The sequence below is a fragment of the Periophthalmus magnuspinnatus genome, chromosome 12 (assembly GCF_009829125.3).
Source record: "Periophthalmus magnuspinnatus isolate fPerMag1 chromosome 12, fPerMag1.2.pri, whole genome shotgun sequence".
Lineage (NCBI taxonomy): Eukaryota > Metazoa > Chordata > Actinopteri > Gobiiformes > Gobiidae > Periophthalmus > Periophthalmus magnuspinnatus.
In genome coordinates this window covers 16209438-16233498 of record NC_047137.1, presented here as the reverse complement: position 1 = coordinate 16233498, position 24061 = coordinate 16209438, and the positions used below count along the sequence as shown (strand labels likewise).

Below are 24061 nucleotides of genomic sequence, written 5' to 3'. Positions count from 1 at the left end.
AGGAAAGGAGGAATAATGAGAGAAAGGGAGAGAGAGGGAGGAAGAAAAGGGGGGTTAATAATAAAAAAGAAAGAGAAGGAAGAAAGTAGCTGATAAAAGAGAAACAAAAACAAAATCAAGGACTGAAATGATCCAAATGATTCTAGAGACGAAGGCGTGTGGAGTTTAGAAACACGGCGTCGCACTTCCTGTATCACCACATGATGACGTCACAAGGTGGAACAGAGCGTTTTTTTTCCAGTTTGAGAGAAGCGCTCAGCCTAAACACGAGCGCTTTAATGCCACACTGTGGAACTCTCTGCACACGATTTACACCTGTGTCCCAAACTCTCCTTGTACATTTCACTGTGGTCGAGTTAAAAACAGCTCGGTGCCAAATCAGGACCTGGCATCAACAGGACACCCCACTCTCCCCTCCATCTCTCCATCTCTCCATCACTCTCCTCCTCCCTCTTTCCCCTCTTCCCCTCTTCCCCTCCCTCCTCAGGGGCTGCAGTCCGGGGCACAGCTGGGGAAACCCTCCTGAAACCCCATTGTACGTGTTTCTCTTTTTTTTTTTTACGCATAACGCATCAAACCGACCGTTCCACGCGCTCAGACACAAAGACCCGGGGCTGGCTGCGAACATGCCTCGTTTTAAATACAAAGTTTGCGCGAAATGAAGCTGCGGGGGAAACGCTAGGAGCAGGTTAGCCGCTCCTGCTAATTCCACGGGAGCATCACATCTCGAGACGCGCATATGGGACGCGCATGGCACAAATCCAACATCTCTGCATCGTACCTGAGCGCTTTGGTGATGTCTTTTCTTTCCTCTGTGGCGCGTTTACTCCTTGGACTTTGTGTTTATTGCTCCTGTTTTTGCTCCTTTTACGCGCGCTGGTCCACGCTCTCTCTCTCTCTCGCTTCTCTCTTCTTCTTCTTCTTCTGCTGCTGCTGCTGCCTTCTCTCTCTCTCTCTCTCTCTCTCTCTCTCAGCCTGGGGTCCTCTCTTCTCCTCCTCCTGTATCACTCCACGATCCACTCGCCTCGCGCTCGCCACAATGCATGCCGGGAACGGATCGTGGAGCGTGAGGATGCGCGATCGTCACGAGCCCCACCGCCGCAGTCGCTCCTCTGCAGCTGATTGGATGAAAAGAGGAAAGTGGGCGTGGATCTGGACCGGGACTAAATAAATAAATAAGTAAATAAAAAATAATAAGTAAATTTAAAAAAATAAAAAAAAATACAATAAATTAAAAAATGAAAAATAATAAACCAATAAATAAATAAAATAAATAAATAATAAATAAATAAAATAAATAAATAAAATAAAAAATAAAATAAATACATAAATTTAAAAATAATAATAAATAAATAATACATAAATGAAATAAATAAATAATATAAATAAATAACAACTGAAGATGTATTTAGTTTGAAAACACAGTGGAGCACTTCCTGTACTACCACTTGATGACATCACAAGGTGGAACAGAGTGTTTTTTTTCCTTTGAGAGAAGAATGAAGCCTAAATGTGCAGCGTTTGTGTGTTAAACGGATCAGAAAACAGTGTAACATGGGCCCTTTAAGAACAAGTCGATTAGTGAAACGAGCCGACGCCCGTCCTGTCCCGTCCTGTCCCGTCCTCGTCCCCGTCCCCGTCCCCGTCCTGCACCTGGGACACTGCCATTGAAGCTTTTACTGTTCTTGGACCTGAACTCTCTGGACTCAGCAGAATCCTCCTCCAACAAAACCCAAACAACTGCGTCATATTTAATTCATAAAGGAAACCTGATTCTCTCTTTGATGGATTTGTCAGGACGCTTTTAGCCGAGGTACAACCGCAACTTTAGTAATGTTACGTAATACTCTTTACTCCTGTTTTATTTGAATTTACGTCGAATCCAAGAGAAAACTTAAAGGACCGTGTTTCCTCGTCACTAACAGACCTGGAGTTGTGTTTTTTTGTTTTTGTTTCACTCACACACGTTTAACGCACAAACAAACACTGCAGATTTACGCTGAGTTTTTCTCTCAAACTGAAAAAAAACGCTCCGTTCCACCTTGTGATGTCATCGTGTGGTGATACAGGAAGTGCTCGACTGTGTTTTTAAACTCCACACACCTTCATTTCTAGAATCATTTGGATCATTTCAGCTTCTGGAGTTGCCGCTTATCTCGACTGAACTAAAGGTAAAACATAGTTGTTGACTTGGAAACTCCCACTTGATGACATCACGAGGTGGAACAGAGCGTTTTGAGCTTTGTAGATGAGACAGACTAATAATAAAGTGTGACTCAAACATGTGTGAATGAAACAAAACACAACTCCAGGTCTGTTTTTGAAAAAGTAACAACATTATAACACGACTTAAAGCTAAAGAGTCAGTTTTGTGTCATATAGAACCTTTAAGTTTCATTATGGAACATTTCAAGTTTCCAGTCGGACCTAGAACAGGTTTAGTTCCTGTGTTCACACTTCACCTAAACCACATCAAAACTGACTAGACCGGGACTAAACCAGGACTAAACCAGGACTAAACATGGAACAAACCAGGACTAAACCAGGACTAAACAAGGACTAAACCAGGACTAAACCAGAACTAAACCAGGACTAAACCAGGACTAAACCAGGACTAAACCAGGCCTAAGCCAGGACTAAACCAAGACTAAACCAAGACTAAACCAGGACTAAACCAAGACTAAACCAAGACTAAACCAAGACTAAACCAGGCCTAAACCAGGACAAAACCAGGACTAGAACAGGACTAAACCAGAACTAAACCAGGACTAAACCAGGACTAAACCAGGCCTAAACCAGGACTAAACCAGGACTAAACCAGGACTCAACCAGAACTAAACCAGGACTAAACCAGGACTAAACCAGGACTAAACATGGACAAAACCAAGACTAAACCAAGACTAAACCAGGACTAAACCAGGACTAAACCAGGACCAAACCAAGACTAAACCAAGACTAAACCAGGACTAAACCAGGACTAAACATGGACAAAACCAAGACTAAACCAAGACTAAACCAGGACTAAACCAGGACTAAACCAGGACTAAACATGGACAAAACCAAGACTAAACCAAGACTAAACCAGGACTAAACCAGGACTAAACCAGGACTAAACCAGGACCAAACCAAGACTAAACCAAGACTAAACCAGGACTAAACCAGGACTAAACATGGACAAAACCAAGACTAAACCAAGACTAAACCAGGACTAAACCAGGACTAAACCAGGACTAAACCAGGACCAAACCAAGACTAAACCAAGACTAAACCAGGACTAAACCAGGACTAAACCAGGACTAAACATGGACAAAACCAAGACTAAACCAAGACTAAACCAGGACTAAACCAGGACTAAACCAGGACTAAACCAGGACCAAACCAAGACTAAACCAAGACTAAACCAGGACTAAACCAGGACTAAACATGGACAAAACCAAGACTAAACCAGGACTAAACCAGGACTAAACCAGGACTAAACCAGGACTAAACATGGACAAAACCAAGACTAAACCAAGACTAAACCAGGACTAAACCAAGACTAAACCAGGACTAAACCAGGACTAAACCAGGACTAAACCAGGACTAAACCAGGACTAAACCAGGACTAAACCAGGACTAAACATGTTGAATCAGTTTCATTTTTGTGCAGTTAAAACCTGGAACATTCTTCCTGAAGATGTGACTCAGGCGTCTGTTTAAATCCAGACTCAGACGGTTGTTTATCTGCTGTGACTAAAGGGGTTTATTCTGCACTTTTCTCTTATAAAGTGAATTTTCTGATGATTATTTATGTTTTGATTTGTTGTTTTGTGACTGTGTGTACCAGTTGTTCACTCACTTACATAAAACAGACTCTTATCCGGGCCCGGGTCGCGGGGTCATCAGTCTAAGCAGAGACTTACAGACTTCCCTCACCCCAGACACCTCCTCCAGTGGAACTCCGAGGCGTTCCCAGTCCAGCCGAGAGACACAGTTGCTCCGGTGTGTCCTGGGTCATTCTTTATTAATACGACAAACACCACAAAAGTAAAATCACACATTTTAAGTTTTTATTTATACATTTTACAAATAAAAAGGAAATTAAAGCATTTTATGATTCACGCTACAATCAAACATGAAGAACACGACAGGATGTGTTCAGTCAAACCTGTTGCTAACGGTAACAGGAGCGACCTCGGGGAAAGACGGCGTCGGATTTGTCTGTTATTAATGTTCAGATCTTGATTTACGACACAATAGTGAAATAAAAACCCCGGGATCATGTAGAGGAACATTTAAGACCAAAATGAGTCTGAAGCAGCAAATACAGAGAGAGGACACAGATAAAAAAAAGAAAAGAAAAGAAAAATAAACTCAAAATAACAATATAAACAATAAAATAAATAATAATAAAAAACAACTCAAAATAACCAAAAATTAAAAATTAAAAAATAAATAAAAAAAATGCAAAATAAAAAAATAATTTAAAAAAACAAAACAAAACAAAGTAACCCTCAAAATAATAATAAAAAAAAACAAACAAACAAAAAAAAAACAAACTTAAAAATAAACTTAAAAATGAACCCCAGGATCATGTAGAGGGTTAATACATTTAAGACTAAAATGACGAGTCTGAAGCAGCAGTTATGGACAGAGAGGACACAGTTTTTCAATAGAAAGTGAACTGAAGCCAGAGTCGATGGAGCACTTCCTGTTTGGAACGTGCCAGCTAGCATGTTCGCTATGTCCATTTATATATTATTTATATAAACATGATGTCTATGATACAAATATGTGACATGTGATAAAACTTTTTTTTTATATACATATTTATTTATTTATTTAGTAGTAATAGTATTATCACTTAAATTTTTACAGAGCATAGATTTATTTATTTATTTTTTTATATGTCCCGTATTTTTATTTTATTTATTTATTTTATTTTTTTCCAGTGTTCATCGTCCAGTTTAAGAGTTTGGTGTTTTTTTTTATATTTTTCCTGTATTTTTTATTTACGGGACATATGAAGTTCAAGTTTCCCCATTTATTACCGAACGACGCTGTTTCTCTTTTACGTAACTTTTCTGCTCGTCTCCATGGATACGACGTTGCCGTATTTGCCTGGAATTTTCCCCAGTAAGACTTTTAACGTATCTATTCGCTTTATTCCGCCTTTCACGATAACGTATTTCGAAGTTCCGATATATCACTGAAGTAAAAATAGATGATAAACGAAACAGAGAGAGAGAGAGGGAGAAAGAGAGAGACAGAGACAGGGAGAGAGAGGGTGAGAAAGAAGAGAGAGAAAGAGAGGGAGAAATGGAGAGAAAGAGAGCGAAAGAAAGAGCGAGAGCAAGAGACGGAGACAGGGAGAGAGAGGGTGAGAAAGAAAGAGGAGAGAGAGGGGAAGAAATGGAGAGAAAGAGAGAGAGGGAGAAAGAAGGAGGAGAGAGAGAGGGAGAGATGGAGAGAAAAAGAGAGAGCAAGAGACAGAGACAGGGAGAGAGAGGGTGACAAAGAAAGAGGAGAGAGAAAGAGGAAGAAATGGAGAGAAAGAGAGAGAGAAAGAGAGAGAAAGAAAGAGGAGAGGGAGAGATTGAGACAGGGAGAGAAAGGGTGAGAAAGAAAGAGGAGAGAGAAAGAGGGAGAGAGGGAGAAAGAGGAAAGGAGGAATAATGTGAGAAAGGGAGAGAGAGAGAGGAAGAGAAAGGGGGGAGGTTAATAAAAAACAAAGAGAAGGAAGAAAGTAGCTGATAAATAATTAGTATTGAAACTGATTTATGCGACTTTTGAGTAGAATTATCCCCAAAAAACGATTCTAAACGTTAAGCTCAAAAACACAAACTGTAATGGAAGAAAAGTAGAAAAAAACACTAAATAGTTTTGTGTCTATAACGAGTCATAAAAGTGATTTATTCAACCCTCCACGGCTCAAATCTAATGGGAAAAAGGAACTTACTTAAGTAGATTTTTTCATGTGATACTTTTACTTGAGTATTTTTTCGCCCTGACTTTTACTTTTACTTTTCAAAATGGAGTACTTCTACCATCACTGATCAGCACTAGAGTTGCTAAATTTTTGCTTTAAAATACAACAGATCCAGTGTAAAAACAGATATTCCTTAAATCTGTATTATGTAACTTTTCTCGTGAAGAGTCCGCCATCTTCTCGTCTCCATGGCGACGTGACTGCTTTGCCTTGGACACATTTGAATAACTGAATAAATGCAAGATAGCCAGGTTTAATGCCGTACTGCTGTGAAACACTCCAGGAAAAGCAGTAAAGTCTCCATGGAAACAAACGAGCAACGTCCCTCCCACCGGAAAAGTTACATAATGCACTTTAAAGGTCCTATATTACACAAAACTGACTCTTTTGAGCTTTAAGTCGTGTTATAATGTTGTTTCCTCCTCAAAAACAGACCTGGAGTTGTGATTTGTTTCGTCTGTGACATCTCCAAAGCTCAAAACGCTCTGTTCCACCTTGTGATGTCATCAAGTGGTAGTTTTACAAGTTAACAGCTCCTTTTACCTTTAGTTTAGCAGAGATAAGTGGCAATTCCAGGGCTGAAATTATCCAAATTATTCTAGAAGTGAAGGTGTGTGAAGTTTAAAAACACAGTGGAGCACTTCCTGTATCACCACGCGATGACATCACAAGGTGGAACAGAGCGTTTGAGAGAAGAACTCAGCCTGAATCTGCCTAAATCTGCAGGCGTAATAAAAAGCCCTTTAAACACAATGACGTTTAACTTTGTTTTAGCGAAAAGCGCAGTCTAATCTAATCTGTCACTTTTAATTTATCATTTTTTAACCCAATCCTGCAAATACGAATAAGACGCCGGAGTGGAGGATCGGCTCGATGACACGACAGAGTGAGAAGAAGAACGCTCTGAGGAGGTGAAGCAACTTGGAATAACCACACGCTTTGGTTCTGAATAAACGATTCCCGAGTCGTCGCTTAGGACCGTTTTTGGTTGTTCTACGGCAGCAGATCGCAACCAAGCTAGTGTTCTAGGTTTTGGTTGTTCTATCGTATCCGACCTCCACAAAGCTCGCTCTCCAGTTTCCATTTTTTCTACGGCGGCAGCTCTCGGGAAAGCTCGCTCTCTAGCTTTTAGTTGTTCTATCGTAGCAGATCTCCTCAATGCTAGCTCTCCAGTTTTTAGTTTTTCTATCGCAGCAGCTCTCGACAAAGCTAGCTCTCTAGCTTTTAGTTTTTTTATCATAGCACCTCTCGACAAAGCTAGCTCTCCAGTTTGTTGCTGACCTACGGCGGCAGATAGCGACAAAGCTAGCTCTCCAGCTTTAGATACGTCCCGCTTAGTTAAGGGTTTTGCGGTTACGCCGGGCTTCGTTACCGTTTCTGACCGCTGTAGTGGTTTGGTGTGGGTTATTTCCGGCTTAAATATTGGCGTTAATATCGGCGCATCGACTCTTGGATTGGACTGATCCAAAATGGCAGCGATGGGGTTAGCTACTCTGGCCATCGTTAGCCTTCTTGACATCGTAAGTGCCTCGTTTAACCGTGTGTCAGCTACGCTCGGCTGTTCATACTGCAGCAAGTATTCGGGATATATTTGATGTTTTTCGAATACGACAAAAATAGACGGGTTGTCGATGTTGTTGACGCAGCTGTCGAACAGGTTCACGTCTCCTCCGTCTCTAGAAGGAGGGCGTCTGTACTCCGACGAGCCTCTGGCGAATTCTCCGACCAAAACTCGAGACACGAACATGAAGCGTGGGTCGGAGTCGCCGGTGTAGCGGTGGGAGTACTTGGCGTCTCGGGCAAAGTAGCTTCCTAAAAATAGAAAGTGAAAGTGAAAATGAAAGATCATCAGATATAAAGAACAGAAAGAACAGAGAGAAACAGTGGAACTGTATTCTATCGTTAAAGGGCCGATATTACAGGACTAAACCAGGACTAAACCAGGACTAAACCAGGACTAAACCAGGACCGAACCAGGACCGAACCAGGACTGAACCAGGACCGAAACCAGGACCGGAACCAGGACTAAACCAGGACTGAACCAGGACTGAACCAGGACCGAACCAGGACCGAACCAGGACCGAACCAGGACCGAACCAGGACCAAACCAGGACTGAACCAGGACTGAACCAGGACTAAACCAGGACTGAACCAGGACTGAACCAGGACTAAACCAGGACTAAACCAGGACTAAACCAGGACTAAACCAGGACTAAACCAGGACCAAACCAGGACCGAACCAGGACTAAACCAGGACTAAACCAGGACCAAACCAGGACTAAACCAGGACTAAACCAGGACTGAACCAGGACTGAACCAGGACTAAACCAGGACTAAACCAGGACTAAACAGGGACTAAACAGGGACTAAACCAGGACTAAACCAGAACCAAACCAGAACCAAACCAGAACCAAACCGAAACCAATCCAAGTTTACACCTGGGCTAAACCAGGACTAAACTAGGACTAAACCAGAACCGAACCAAACCAGATCTAAACCAGGACCAAGTCTTTCTAATGATCTCGATCTGTATCTTCCACAAGTATAAGACACATGGACCAGTATGAACCTACTGCACTGAGCACTGTTCTCTCTTTCTCTTTCCTCTCTTCCCCTCCTCTCTCTCTCTCTGTTTTCTCTCCGTGTACCTTCCTTTACCCTCTTTCTTTCCTCATCTTCCTTGTATTCCTCCTCTTTCCTCCTCTCTCTCTAGAAAAGGCCACATGGGAATATCAAGAATGTAATGTTGAAAATCACATTCTACCGTCTAAAGAAAGTGTTTTTTTTCATCACTATATCAGTCCTTCATATTGACTCAGGCCAAACGTTAAGCTTTGGTGCCCCCTAGTGGATGTGCACAGTCAGAACAATGTTTCAACAGCCCACCTTGTCCGAAAGACGTCCCATTGAGTCCACACACTCTCCAGTCAAAGTTTGTGGCACAGATCGCGTCCACATATTTAGGATCTGTCCCGTGGAAAAGCTTCTTCTCCAGGACTGGTTTTCTCCCGTTGTTGTTCTTCATGTGATTTTTTTGCCTTATAAAACAGAAACGACAGCTTTTAATGGAGTACACATTCATTGCTAACACACACACACACACACACACACACACTGTCGATCTTTTGGAAATGCTATATTCATTGAAAACAACAGCAAAAGACAAAGTGGATCAGACCTGGACGACTGAGGGACACAGACATCGAAAACAACACATTAACATTTGAAAGTCGCTGTCACCGTTTTTTGTTTTTTTTTGTTTTTTTTTTGTTATTTTGATTTTTTTTTTATTACATTTTTTTTAAAATTTTGAGTTTTTTTTTGTTTATTTTGTTTATTTTTTGGTATTTTTATTTTTAATTTTTTTGTAATTTTGAGTTGTTTTTTAAAGTATTATTTATTTTATTATTTATATTGTTATTTTTGAGTTTATTTCTCTCTTTTTTTTTTTATTGTGTCCTCTCTCTGTACCTGCTGCTGTCAGACTCGTCATTTTGGTCTTAAATGTTTGTATTAACCCTCTACATGATCCTGGGGTTTTATTTCACTTTTGTGTCTGTAAATCAAGATATGAACATTAATAACAGACAAATCAGGCGGCATCTTTCCCAGAGGTCGCTCCCTTCAGCATTAGCAACAACTATTTACATTAGCAACAATGATTTGCATTAGCAACAACGCAACGTACAATTTATCCAGTTGACAGATTCAACCTCCTCGCTCCTGATTGGCTCTTTAGTTGCTATGATACTTGCAGTCGGAATTCCAAATATGGAACACGTGTCCAAAATAGTCGCTATAACTGCTAGCCTCGATTAGCTTCATTTGACTGGAGCCGAACGCTGTGGGTGACGTCAAACTCACTCAGTCCACTTTTTTTAAATAGTCTATGGTCTAATCTCAATAAAAATGATAAAGTTCAACAAAGTACAATGTTATCGCTAAATTACTCAAACATACATGGATGTTACATACACCTGTATTTCACATATAAAACTTCTTCAGGCAGGTTTTTGAAGGCAACGATGTGGATGATGGATAACGGATTTTGCAAAATAACCCTCTTTGACAATTTTAATTATAAACTTAAAGATTCCAAATTAAACATAGACTAAAAATACGTACAGCTGGAAGGCCTCCCACAAGGCTTTGTTCTGGATCCTCTCGATTTGGACGAGGTTAAAATCCGTCATAGTTTGAGAGAAGAGCTGTTGAATCTCTTTATATTCCTCTGAGGCGGGCGGCACCGTCACTCGCTACAAGGAAACGCACAAGTTATTAAATCATGAGCCAAATTTTATCAAGGTACTGTAATTTCTGGAGTATAAGTTGCTCCGGAGTATAAGTTGCTCCGGAGTATAAGTCGCTCCGGAGTATAAGTCGCTCCGGAGTATAAATCGCACCGGAGTATAAGTCGCTCCGGAGTATAAGTCGCTCCGGAGTATAAGTCGCTCCGGAGTATAAGTCGCTCCGGAGTATAAGTCGCTCCGGAGTATAAATCGCACCGGAGTATACGTCGCTCCGGAGTATAAGTCCCTCTGGAGTATAAATCCCTCTGGAGTATAAGTTGCTCTGGAGTATAAGTACCTCCGGAGTATAAGTCCCTCTGGAGTATAAGTCGCACCGGAGTATAAGTCGCACCGGAGTATAAATCGCTCCGGAGTATAAATCGCTCCGGAGTATAAGTCGCACCGGAGTATACGTCGCTCCGGAGTATACGTCGCTCCGGAGTATACGTCGCTCCGGAGTATACGTCGCTCCGGAGTATAAGTCCCTCTGGAGTATAAATCCCTCTGGAGTATAAGTTGCTCTGGAGTATAAGTACCTCTGGAGTATAAGTCGCTCTGGAGTATAAGTCGCTCTGGAGTATAAGTCGCACCAGCCAAAAAATGCATAACAATGAAGAAAAACACATATTTCACATATAAATCGCATCTGAGTATAAGTCGCACCCCCGGCCAATAAAAAAGTGCGATTATAGTCAGGAAAATACGGTATATATCCCAAAAACAAAGGTTTACTAAGAGTGGGGTAAAAAAAGAGTGAAAAAGACCTTACCTTGTATCCAGTTTGAGAGATCTGCGTCTTGTCCCAGTAGTCCGGTACAGCAGTAGAGTTTGCTGGTCGTTTTCTACAAGGAAAACGTCAAATATACACATTTTAAAATGATTTCCACATTTTACTAAGCCTAGGATGCAATAATCCATTTTGAAATTCAATATATTGCTGAAGTAAATCCCGACGATACAAGATAATACTGAAACTCACTTACACCAGTGCAGATCTAAACCACAAACATTATTCTAAATCTACAATATTGTTAAAAAATTATGAGTAAACAGCAGAATTAAACACTTTAGACATTAGTTTGTGCCTGTAATGAGTCACACGAGTTATTAATTCAACCTTCTACACCTCAAATCTCATCATATTGCCAAAAAAGAACCAAAAGTTTCCCAGTAGAAGAAGAAAAACTGTCATAACTATATATTCCCAGCTTCTATATAGTGAAGATAAGTTTATATAGTGATTAAAGTGACAGGTGAACCTTCTACACATCTAAACATCTGGTTCCTTGTGTATGTACAACACTGTTTCCTTCTACAAAATCAACGAACGAAGTTTTTTGATCCTACGTCGCATTTTTACACCATAATGTAACTAAAACTGTAAAGTATTCTAAGTGCCTAAGTTGGACCATTAAACGGAATCGATAACACGATACATTTTAATTAAAGATCAACCAATATGTTTTTTTTTTCATGGCTGTTGATGATATGATTGTTTAGGATCCAGAGAAAACGCCCGAGCAGCTCTGTTGATATATTTGGGTCGATATGTAGAGCGAATTTTGACTATTTTCCCACAAATTTTGCATTTTAAATTCACTACAAAGTCACCCACAGTCCTTTTTACTCCCGTATTTTCCAGAGTATAAGTCATATCAACCAAAAAATGCATAATAATGAAGAAAAAAACATATACTTCACATTCACACCTGATATGTAAAGCAAATTTTGATTATATTCCCCCAATTTTGCTTTTTAAATTTACTAGAAACTCAACCACAGTCCTTTTTACGACCGTATTTTCTGGAGTATAAGCCAAAAAATGCATAATAATGAAGAAAAAAAAACATATACATCGCATCCCTGGACAAACTATGAAAAAAAGTGCAACTTATAGCCCGAAAAATACAGTATAAATGTATATTTTAATGGATTCTGTATTCTGAAACGAGATACAGCTTCACAGTCGTCTTCCATCACTGGCTGTACCTGGTGTTCTGGACTTCAGCCGCAGAGACAAACCGCGGCCGTCTCCTCACCAGACGCTTGGTGCCGTGTTTTAAGTTCGTCTGAATCATGTCTGCAAAAACAGACGTGACAAACTGTGTAAAGAAGTGGATTAAGTGAGTGTGACCGGTCAAATAGCAGGTATAGCGGCTAATTTATACACGAGTTCTGACCGGGAGTATCATAGCAACCAAAGAGCCAATCAGGAGCGAGGCTGCTGAAGGTAACACCCCCTCCTGGACGAACTGCCGGTTTAGCACAAGGCGGGAACTTAGCAACGCTGTCAATCGAACCTGTTGCTAACGCGAGTAGAAGTGACCTCAGAGAAAGAAGGCGTCAGATTTGTCTGTTATTAATGTTCATATCTTGATTTACAGACACAAAAGTGAAATAAAAACCCCAGGATCTTGTCGAGCGGATTAATACGGAACATTTAAGACCAAAATGACGAGTCTGACAGACGCAGGTACAGAGAGAGGACACAGTTTTTCAACAGAAAGTGAATTGGAGCCAGAGTCAATGCGCCAATGCTCACTTCCTGTTTGGAACGCGGCGGCTAGCAGGTTAGCTATGTCCATTTATATAAACCACATGTGTCAAACTCAAGGCCCGTGGGCCAAATGCGGCCCGCCACGTCATTTTATGTGGCCCACGGCAAAGTAAATTAAAGGTATGACTGTTTTAAAATGTCAGTTTATCATTAGATTTACAGTTAAACAGACATTTTTTTCATATCTATGCAAATCCATGTGAAATATTTGTAACTTGAATAAGTAATAAATATAGAAAAAGGTTAATTAAAGATTCAAAAGTAGCTGCATTTATTTTACATTAAATTCGGTTACATTTAGTGACATTTATCTTACAGTTAGTGACATCTGGCGACCATTTTGTTGATGTGGCCCTTTGTGAAAATGAGTTTGACGCCCCTGATATAAAAAGTCTAGAGACAGAGTTAAAATTTGATCTATTGATAATATTGACCGAAGCAAAAACACAAGATTCACCATTTTACAGAAATGTACCAGACAAAAACTCTATTTTACATTAGAAATTAGACCAGTGGTGCAAGGTAACGACGCACAAGTAGTTTTGGGTATCTGTACTTTACTTAAGTACATTTTACAGTGGATACTTTTTACTTGAGTACATTTGAGAGCAGTATCTGTACTTTCTACTCCACTACATTTATGAACAAGACTGAAAAGTAAAAAGTACTTTTCATATGATTTGACGAGTTATTTTAACATGTTCACGGCTGACTAAAGTTTTCGAGTTTGAGCTTCGGCTTTGAGCAAAAACAAAAATAAAAACACAAAATTCATAAGAAAACTAAGAAATTGATTCGTATTGTTACTGTTGAACAAAATATGTGTCACTTTTAATCAATATCTCCACATTTACACTTTAACAAATGAACAACACGGGTGAAATACTGTTACTTTTTACTATTAAAGTACATTTTTAAACAGGTACTTTAATACTTTTTCTTAAGTAGATTGTTTAATGTGATACTTTTACTTTGACTTAAGTAAAAGTACAGATACAGACATAAAAAGTTACTCAAGAGTCAAAATTGTACTAACACTTCATCCACCGCTGCATTAGACTTGGTCTTGGTTTAGCTCCTGTTTTTATTTTTACACAGTTTGAATGAGCCAAAATATTTATATATATTTAAAATCTTACCTTGAAAACTGAGAGAGTATTTCTGAGATCCCGCAGAGAACTCCACAGCGTCCGTGTCCTTCCGCAGATACATCTCCTCCAGGTCTTTGCTGGTGATGCTGGCCATGCGATGCTCACTCGACTAAAACACAAGAAGAAACTTTAAAGCCCCACTCTGGAGAAACTGGACGGTTTTAACAACAGAAGAGTCCAAGACATGTCCAAACTAAGGCCCGGGTTCCAAAAGCGGCCCTCAGATCACTGTTTTTTGGCCCCGAGACTTCTAGGTGAACTGGCCCACATTACCTTAACAACACTTTTTACTACAACTTTTTGCCAAAATCAAACATTTACTGCGTTCTATTGAGAATCTAAGCCTGAATCAAGGTTTTTATGACTCAATCTAATTCAAATTTATACATTTATTACACGTTTTTTCACAGCTTTATCTGTTTTGATGAAAAAAAGTTTGGGCACCTATGACACAGACCAACCGAAAAGAGCCAATCAGGAGCGAGGCTGTTGAAGGTGACGCCTCTTCCCGCCCGCACCACTCGTTTAGCAGGGAACGGGCGCTTAGCAACGCTGTCAATCAAACCTGTTGCTAACGCTAGCGGGAGTGACCTCAAGGAAAGAAGGCGCCTGATTTGTCTGTTATTAAAGTTCATATCTTGATTTACAGACACAATAGTGAAATAAAAACAACAGGATCATGTCGAGGGTTAATACGAACATTTTAAGACTTTTTAAAATCCTAAATCTTTACTTGTTTGTTTACGTAACCTTCGTGGTACTATCTGTTATTACGCGCGGTTTGTTAGCGTACGAGACGATGCGACCTCGAGACACTTGGACTAGACTAAAGTTGCATGATTGTTTTGATGATACGTATAAATCCACTGTTTATTTGTAGCCGAGGGCGAGACGACACTATTAGGGACGATAGCTCTTTGACGATTGTGCGCACGTTTTTATTATTACAAAGTCCAAAACCGACCAAAACGGCGAGGCTGACAGAAGCAGCTACAGAGGGAGGAGTGACGGTTTTTCAACGTAAAGCGATTTCGAAAGCCAGAAGCGCAGCCCGTGATCTTCGCCTCGATTTTACTGTAAATGACATTATTGTAGCTGCGGCTGCCCTGGGGCGAGCTGATAGACGTGAGAAAGCCAATCTACGCCATCGGCTTCTCCCACCCACACGCTGCGTTCATACGTGAGCGATGCGCGTGACACGTCTTGCCCATGGACACAATAACAGTTTGAACCGTCGACCTTCGGGTTGACGCGCTTGGAATAACGTGCGGGTGAGGATGAGGGTGAAGAAGTTGTGTTTTTGTAAAATCAGTTCATCGTCACCCCGAGATACTTGAACTCCTCCACCTCAGCGGATCGGCGCAGCGTCGGCAGGGATGTGGTCGCTGTATCGGTCAGTTTGGTAAAGAAGGAGCCGAGTCGAAAGGCAAAGCTCTCGATTTACCGCTCAATCTCCGTTTCTACTCTTATCTGAGCTTTGGGTAAAGACTGGAGGAGCTGGAGGAAGTGTCTGGGGTGTGGGAAGTCTAGGAGTCCCTGCTTAGACCGCTTGCCCCTGCTACCGAGCCCCGGATAAGCGGAAAAAAAATGGATAAATGGATAAATGGATGGATGGCAGTTTATCATCACAATAATCAGATTGAGGTGTGTGCGTAAGAAAAGTCTAATACTTACCACAGCTGCGTACTGGTTCCAGACGCCGTACTCGTCCTCCCAGTACCAGAGCCAGTCTGTGGTGTGGATAAAGTCCGGCTGCAGCACAGAGTTCACAGTCGAGAGACGCCTCACGTCCTCTGTCCCACACGTCATAGTGTCGAAATACACAGGAGGACTGGACGTACTGCAAAGACCCAACATACATTATAAATATGAACTTTTTACTATTATAAGAGGAAGTAACAGTCGAAGTCAAAGACGTCACAGCTGAGAACTGAGAATTATCTCCCCTGACTTTACCCTTTAATTATCAGCACAACTACAGGATAATCTTATTAAACTTAACATGTGTTTTATACATGCGGCTGGTCATGTGTGTCCAAGTCCTGTGCCAGTGCGAGTGGGCCCCCAGCTCCACCTCTCTGGACCCCCAGCCTCCAGCTCCACCTCTCTGGGCCCCCAGCCCCCAGCTCCACCTCTCTGGGCCCCCAGCTCCACCTCTCTGCTCCACCCTGTTCTGCAGCTCATTAAACAGGGCTCCAAATCGTTCCACACTGGGTTTGTTGTTGTAGTTGTAGTAATCGTTGTAGTAATTGTTGTAGTAGTACTTGTAGTAGTAGTAGTTGTTATTGTAGTAGCTGTAGTAGTAGTAGTTTTAGCAGTTGTTGTTGTAGTAATTGTAGTAATCGTTGTAGTAGTTGTTGTAGTAGTAGTTTTAGCAGTAGTTGTTGTTGTAGTTGTAGTAATCGTTGTAGTAGTTGTTGTAATAGTAGTTGGTGTAGAAGTACTTGTAGTAGTTGTAGTTGTTATTGTAGTAGTTGTAGTAGTACTTGTAGTAGTTGGTGTAGTAGTAGTAGTAGTTTTAGCAGTAGTTAGTGTTGTAGTAGTAGCAGTAGTTGTTGTAGCTGTAGTAGTAGTTGCTGTAATTCTAATTGTAGTAGTAGTAGTAGTAGTAGTAGCTGTAATAGTACATATATACAGACGACTCCTCACTTCTCCGGCCCATGTGACGTGATATCGTTCAATTCATGAAAGACGGAACAAAGATTCAAACTTATGAGGTGTACTTTTTCACTATTTTTGTGAACTATAAACAACTTTTATAACTCTGCATTTTGTGTTTTTATTGCAGCTCGTGTTCATTAAGAATCCTGGTTTATGTTTATGTTTCATCGTCTATTTTTGTAGCAACACATCAGCGACAGCCCTTCTCACCTGTACACTTTCTGGGGGTCGCTGTAGTCTTTCTCTATGGTCTCATTTTCAGCAAGAGCGGTCCACTGGCGCCCCCTTCTGATCTCCCATCTGTACGGCATCTTGTCATGAGCTTTGAAACAGCGATCTGTGGGTAAACAAACACAATTATTATTACGATTTTGTAAAAAGCAGTTTAAAATGAAATAGTTTTGCGCGCACTCAGCTCACCTTCATGTTTACAGTGTCCTTTGATGAAATACATGCAGATCTCGGTTTTATCTGCGAATTCAAAGTTGTTAAAAATATAAAGACGTGTGGATGGTACGTGAATATGACAGAACAGTGTTATTGTTGTGTTTTTATTCTATTAAAACGTAGCTGGTTAGCACTTAGCTGGTTAGCACTTAGCTGGTTAGCACTTAGCTGGTTTGCACGCAGCTGACTTGCACGTAGCTGGTTAGGTACATAGCTGGTTAGCATTTAGCTGGTTTGTACGTAGCCAGTTTGCACGTAGCACTTAGCTAGTTAACACGTAGCTGGTTTGAACGTAGCTGGTTAGCATATAGCTGGTTTGAACGTAACTGGTTTGCACGTAGCTGGTTAGCATGTAGCTGGTTAGCATGTAACAGGTTTGCACGTAGCTGGTTAGCATGTAGCTGGTTTGCACATAGCTGGTTTGCACGTAGCTGGTTAGCACGGAGCTGGTTAGCACGTAGTTGGTTAGCATGTTGCAGGTTTGCACGTAGCTGTTTTGCACGTAGCTGGTTTGCACGTAGCTGGTTAGCACATAGCTGGTTTGCACGTAGTTGGTTAGCACGTAGCTGGTTTGTACGTAGCTGGTTTGCATGTAGTTGGTTAGCACGTAGCTGGTTTGCACGTAGTTGGTTAGCACGTAGCTGGTTTGTACGTAGCTGGTTAGCACGTAGCTGGTTAGCATGTAGCTGGTTAGCACTTAAATGGTTTGCACATAGCTGGTTTGTACTTAGCTGGTTAGCATATATCTGTTAGCATGTAGCTGGGTTGCATGTAGCTGGTTGGCATATAGCTGGTTAGCACGTATCTAGTTAGCCTCCGTGATGCCTTATTGCCTTAGTATGTTTGTCTTATTATATGTGAAATTTTCAAAAAGTCTATAGGAAAAATGAATGGAAATTTTACTTCTGGAAACAGCGCAAACGTCACTGTTGAGCTCCATAGACAAATTCAACTTTTTTCAATGTTTTACAGCTCAAATCTTCAGAAAAGTACAAAAAAAAAAACAAAAAAAACGACACGACAGGCCTATAGGAATTTACCTCGTTGTCTTTGGTTAACTCGCCCCGCCCCGTCTCCGCCCACCTCGACATCAACAGCTCCGAGAAGGTCCCCACAGGAAAAAGATCTTTTGGCCAAACTGCTGCCCTCGTTCCCGTTGCGTCCTGCCTTCTTATCGGCGAACCTCAGCACGTCCTTGTTAGCATACACAGACTTTAAAGAGCTCATCAGATGTTCAGGGATCTGTTTTTCCTGCAGGATTTTCAAAGGTTGTGGAGCGGAGAAGTCGTGGGTCCGGGGGCAGCTGCAGGCGGCAAACTTCTCGCAGATGTGGAGTCTGTGGCAGCCATCTCTGCACTGGTCGTTGTTGTAGTTGTAGCAAATCTAGAAAAGAAATATGAACTGATCAGGTAGAAGAAAGACTTAAGTACAGATACAGAGGTAAAAGTAAAAGTCTCAAATGGACAAATCTACTTAAGTAAAAGTATTAAAGCACCCGATTAAAATTGTACTTTAAGAGTAAAAAGTTTTTGTTTGCACTTTGTTACCCTTAAGCCACTTTGTAACCACTTTGTCAGCAGCTTCAGATCATTGTCCAGTTGGAGCTTTAACTTCCTGGATGATATTTTGAGATGTTGCTTCAGTATTTCCACAGAATGTTCTTTCCTCCTGATGTGTCTATTTTGTGAAGTGCAGCAAAACAAGCCCACGACATGATGACATAACCCCCGTATGTCACAGTTGGAATGGTGTTTCAGGCTTGCAAGCTTCCCCCTTTTTCCTCCAAACGTAACAAAGCTCATTACAGTTCAATTTTAGTTTCGTCAGACCACAGGACATGTCTCCAAAAGTGAAGATCTTTATCCCCGTGTGGATTTGCAAACTCTAATCTGTCTTTTTTTTAATGTTTCTTCTTCCTGCAGTGTCCTTTTCAGCCCATGTCGGTACAGTCCTGGTTTCACTGTGGATAATGACACACTCTTATCAGCTTCAGCAGCATCTTCACAAGGTCTTTTGCTTCTGTTCTTGGGTTGATCTGCACATTTCAGACCAAAGAGTGTTTATCTCTGGGACACAGAGCCCGTCTCTGCCTGAGCGTCTTTATACTTACGTAATAGTTTGAACAGATGAACGTGGCTCCTTCAGGCGTCTGGAAATTCCACCAAGGATGAACCAAACTTGTGCAGGTCCACAGTTCTCTTCCTGATTTCTTGGCTGATTTCTTTTGACTTTCTCATGATGTTACGCAAAGAAGCAAAGTGTGTTTCAGGTGGGCTTCAAAAACATGACATCACCATCTGGGTTTTCCCAAATTGTTTAGTCATAGTAATCTCACTGTATGAAAACTTCTGACTTTAATGAAGGTCGTGAAAAATAGTCTTAAAAATCCTGCTCTCATTATTCTGGCATTTAGCAAATAGAAATAATTTTGTTAATCCTAATTGACCTGAAACAGGAGAAGTTTAGTCTGATTTCACGTCTGATAGTGAGGGAAAAAAAGCATATGTGTGTTTTTATATAGTGTATGTAAAGGTCTGGTTTCAACTGCAGGTGTGTATCGTATTTTCTGGAGTATAAGTCGCTCTGGAGTATAAGTCGCTCTGGAGTATAAGTCGCTCTGGAGTATAAGTCGCTCTGGAGTATAAGTCGCTCTGGAGTATAAATCGTACTTGGAGTATAAGTCGCACTTGGAGTATAAGTCGCTCTGGAGCATAAGTCGCTCTGGAGTATAAGTCGCACCGGAGTATACGTCGCACTTGGAGTATAAGTCGCTCTGGAGTATAAGTCGCTCTGGAGTATAAGTCGCTCTGGAGTATAAGTCGCTCTGGAGTATAAATCGTACTTGGAGTATAAGTCGCACTTGGAGTATAAGTCGCTCTGGAGCATAAGTCGCTCTGGAGTATAAGTCGCACCGGAGTATACGTCGCACTTGGAGTATAAGTCGCTCTGGAGTATAAGTCGCTCTGGAGTATAAGTCGCTCTGGAGTATAAATCGTACTTGGAGTATAAGTCGTACTTGGAGTATAAGTCGCACTTGGAGTATAAGTCGCTCTGGAGTATAAGTCGCTCTGGAGTATAAGTCGCACCGGAGTATAAGTCGCTCCGGAGTATAAGTCGCACCGGAGTATAAGTCGCTCCGGAGTATAAGTCGCTCCGGAGTATAAGTCGCTCCGGAGTATAAGTCGCTCCGGAGTATAAGTCATACTTGGAGTATAAGTCGCACCGGAGTATAAGTCGCTCCGGAGTATAAGTCGCTCCGGAGTATAAGTCGCATTGGAGTATAAGTCGCATTGGAGTATAAGTCGCTCTGGAGTATAAGTCACTCTGGAGTATAAGTCGCTCTGGAGTATAAGTCGCTCTGGAGTATAAGTCGCTCTGGAGTATAAGTCGTACTGGAGTATAAGTCGCATTGGAGTATAAGTCGCATTGGAGTATAAGTCGCTCCGGAGTATAAGTCGCTCCGGAGTATAAGTCGTACTTGGAGTATAAGTCGCACCAGCCAAAAAATGCATAATAATAAAGAAAAAAACATATATTTCACATTTAACTCACACATAATTTTAAGTCCCGGCCAAACTATGAAAAAAGTGCGACGTATAGTCCAGAAAACACGGTACTCAGATGTAGTTGCGTGCACTGACCTGTGGGAGCAGTGTGGGGTCACTCTGCAGCAGGAGCAGACACAGCTCCGCCCTGGTCAGAGTCTCCAGACCGTTGGCCCTCAGCACCTCCATGTTGTGACTGGAGTCCAGATCGTGGGAGAACAGGCATCCTCTCCTAAAACGGGACAACATGGACGTGAAAGTCGCATCGTGAGCTCGTCCTTTTGACAATACGCTGGTGTTTATATCGTCCCCGGTTTATCGCGGCGGTCACGTTCTAAAAATAACCTGCAACAGGCGAAATCCGCGAAGTATCAGCTTTATTTTTTACAATTATTCTATATGTTTTGCACGAATCTTTACCAAATAACTTCTCGTGTGTGATAATATCTGTGGATTTAGGTTAGAGAGTGTGTGCATTTCAGATTTTTGCTTCACAACATAAAAAAGTTGCTGTAACGTCTTTTTTTTGCGTTAAATATCTTGCAGGTTTGTCGTTACGGTTGTTCTTGTGGCTCAAAATTACCGCCGTGGTGCTGTGACCTGCTTGTCTCCATGGAGATAAACGGTACTTTTTTTTGGGTCTATATACCCACTGTGTTAAAACGATTCCTAGCGCTCTGTTACTTTTTGTAAAACTAAAATTTTACCGGTCATTGTTGGGAAATGTAAAAAAAAACAAGTTTATTTATCATCAGTACGAGGCTGTAAAATCATTGTGACAGTGTGTAGGGAGTATTATACCTCTGATGACGTACAATACAGTGGTCCCTGGTTTATCGTGGGGGTTACGTTCTAAAAATAACCCACAATAAACGAAATCCGCGAAGTATCAGCTTTATTTTTTACATTATTCTCTATGTTTTTGTCTGTAAAACCCCTCACCACACACTTTATACACTTTTCTCACACAGGCGTTAACATTTTCTCACATTTCTCTCTCGTTTAAACTCTCTCAAAGTTCAAACCTTCGTAGGCGTCTTTGTCGGTGCAGAACGTTTCATCGACATTGTGGGTTTTGTCGGGGAGAAAACAAATCGCAAACGTACAGCACTTCAGAGTCACACTGCGATCCAACGTTTATGTAAATTAGTCTGAACACATTCTGTACTGGACAGGAGACACGGCACGGAGGAGACTGATGGACAATGGTCTACAGTCCAACAGCCAATCAGGACAAAGAACACAATGGTCTACAGTCCAACAGCCAATCAGGACGCAGGACACAATACACGTTCATACGATGTAAAAAAAAAGGTAAAATTGCACTAAAAAATCCACGAAATAACAAGACCGTGAAAGGTGAAGCACGATATAGTGAGGGACAACTGTATAATTCATGCAAGACAAAGCAATAACACTTCCATGGACACACTCCTCCTGTCATAAAAGTTACATAATGCAGCTTTAAGGGTAGTGATATAAATAAGGCACAATTCCCCAGCAGTGCCACCTGTACCACGTTTATCTGCACAGGGCAAAAGTACAAAACCTTATCACTATGTGCAATAAAAGAGCAGATCAGCTCACTCGCGTTTTTGTTTAAACAAAACAGGAACAAAGAGCGAGGGCGAGGAGGAGGGAGAAATGAAACAGACACAGGCTAAAACAACAAAGGTGTTCCGGTGAAAGATGAATATGTTTTTTTCTGAAGGTAGTTTTAGTTTCTAGTAGCAGCTTTGTTATTTCAAACTCAGCAATAAAAAAAAATAAAAAAATATAGAGTATCGTCCAAACGGAGCCCACACTGAACCAACTGAACAACACACACAAGTACATTCAATTAATATTAGGGTTTAAAGGTGCACTGAGGGACTTTTCCGCTGCCTGCCGCTTCCCCGTCTCCATGGAGATCTGATCGCTTTACTGATATGTTCTTCTGCGGTTCTGTACGGCTCATCGTTCTCGCGGTTAAGTCAATTACAAGTGTTTTTATAGAGCAAAACTATAACTTCTCCACAGATCTGACCTGTAACTTGGACTGGTGGCGGCGCCTTCTTGTTTCCATGGAGACTGATAGGTTTAATATCACATTGTAGAACTTCTCCACAGATCTGACCTGTAACTTGGCTTGGTTGCGGCACGTTCTTGTTTCCATGGAGATAGATACGTTTAATATTGTACAGTAGAACAAAACTATAACGTCTCCACAGATCTGACCTGTAACTTGGCGTGATGGCAGAACCTTCTTGTTTCCATGGAGACGGATAAGTTTAATATCATACTGTAGTACATCTCCACAGATCTGACCTGTAACTTGGCTTGGTTGCGGCACGTTCTTGTTTCCATGGAGATAGATAAGTTTACTTGGACATCTCCACAGATCTGACCTGTAACTTAGCCTGGTGGCGGCGCCTTCTTGTTTCCATGGAGACAGATAAGTTTAATATCATACTGTATAACATCTCCACAGATCTGACCCGTAACTTGGCCTGATAGCAGAACCTTCCTGTTTCCATGGAGATTGATAAGTTTAGTAGAACATCTCCACAGATCTGACCCGTAACTTGGCCTGGCGGTATAACCTCTTTGTTTCCATGGAGACAGATAAGTTTTTATATCGTACTGTTGAACATCTCCACAGATCTGACCTGTAACTTGGCACGTCCTTGTTTCCATGGAGACACATAACTTCAATAGACTAAAACATCTCCATAAAGACAAGACTCATCAGAAAAGTTACGTAATGAGCCTTTAAGTCATCGTCACAGTGATTTTTTTTTTTTTTTTTCCTAAAACACATTAAACTCCAACAAAAACGCATCATTATTCACTTGAAAACATGAAACGATGATCCTGAAAAGTTCACCTGCGCTGGCTGAAGTGACACGCTCCAGACAGGAGGAAGTTCTTGCAGAGGTGCAGCCCCGCGCAGCCCGGACACTCTCTGACCCGGCACAGCCTCACTCTGCTCCGGACAACCACCTTCGGAGTCCCGCCGACGGAGCACGACACAAACTTCTCGTCGCCGTTTATGATGCGTAAAAACGTGGTCGCGTCGCACAGGTTGAACAGCAGGTCCCCGGTCACCGCCGCGCCGCCGTTATTCACGATGAACTTCAGTATCACCGCGTCCATCAGGATCATGGGACAGAAAGAGACACAGCCCAGAGACACAGCGGGACAAAACCGAGCGAGAGGGACGATTATTACAGGAAACCGAAACTAAACCACTGACAATTCATCAAACTGACGCTGCTGCGGGAGGGATCCACCAGAGGGCGCTGTTCTATGTGATAATGTGAGCTACACCAGAGGGTTATTTATCTCAACAAATATTATCAAGTGAAAATAAAATAAATAAAACTAAAATTATAATAAAATAAATATATAAAATAAAATAATATTAATGATAAAGTGTACAAAAAACCAACAATGAAACAAAT

The 24061-nt window shown here is 41.4% G+C and overlaps 2 protein-coding genes across 2 annotated transcripts in view; both read right to left on the bottom strand.

Annotated features, from left to right (window-relative positions):
• Nucleotides 1–835, bottom strand: part of LOC117379552 (synapsin-3-like) — a 181484-nt gene extending 180649 nt beyond the window's left edge. The window contains 1 exon segment of the mRNA XM_055225586.1: nt 782–835. The gene's annotated coding sequence lies outside the window, so the exon portion shown is untranslated.
• A 3268-nt stretch (nt 836–4103) lies between these two features.
• Nucleotides 4104–23792, bottom strand: LOC129456129 (protein mono-ADP-ribosyltransferase PARP12-like). Its single transcript, XM_033976064.2, has 12 exons — nt 23485–23792; nt 20715–20850; nt 18114–18456; nt 17047–17097; nt 16837–16963; nt 15640–15805; nt 13954–14074; nt 12247–12337; nt 11027–11099; nt 10094–10224; nt 8855–9006; nt 4104–7780 (listed from the first exon to the last, which is right to left on the bottom strand). The coding sequence occupies exons 1-12, from the start codon at nt 23760–23762 to the stop codon at nt 6783–6785; spliced, it is 2667 nt and encodes an 888-aa protein (XP_033831955.1). The 5' UTR covers nt 23763–23792; the 3' UTR covers nt 4104–6782.
• Nucleotides 23793–24061: the final 269 nt, after the last annotated feature.

Bases quoted from the DNA above. Each gene is read 5' to 3' on its own strand.
- LOC129456129 (XM_033976064.2), bottom strand. From the start codon at position 23,762: ATGATCCTGATGGACGCGGTGATACTGAAGTTCATCGTGAATAACGGC. The intron at 18,457-20,714 runs GTCAGTGCACGC...TTTCTTTTCTAG, and splicing joins ACCCCACACTGCTCCCACAG to ATTTGCTACAACTACAACAA. The intron at 11,100-12,246 runs GTACAGCCAGTG...TTTTCCTTGTAG, and splicing joins GCTGAAGTCCAGAACACCAG to AAAACGACCAGCAAACTCTA.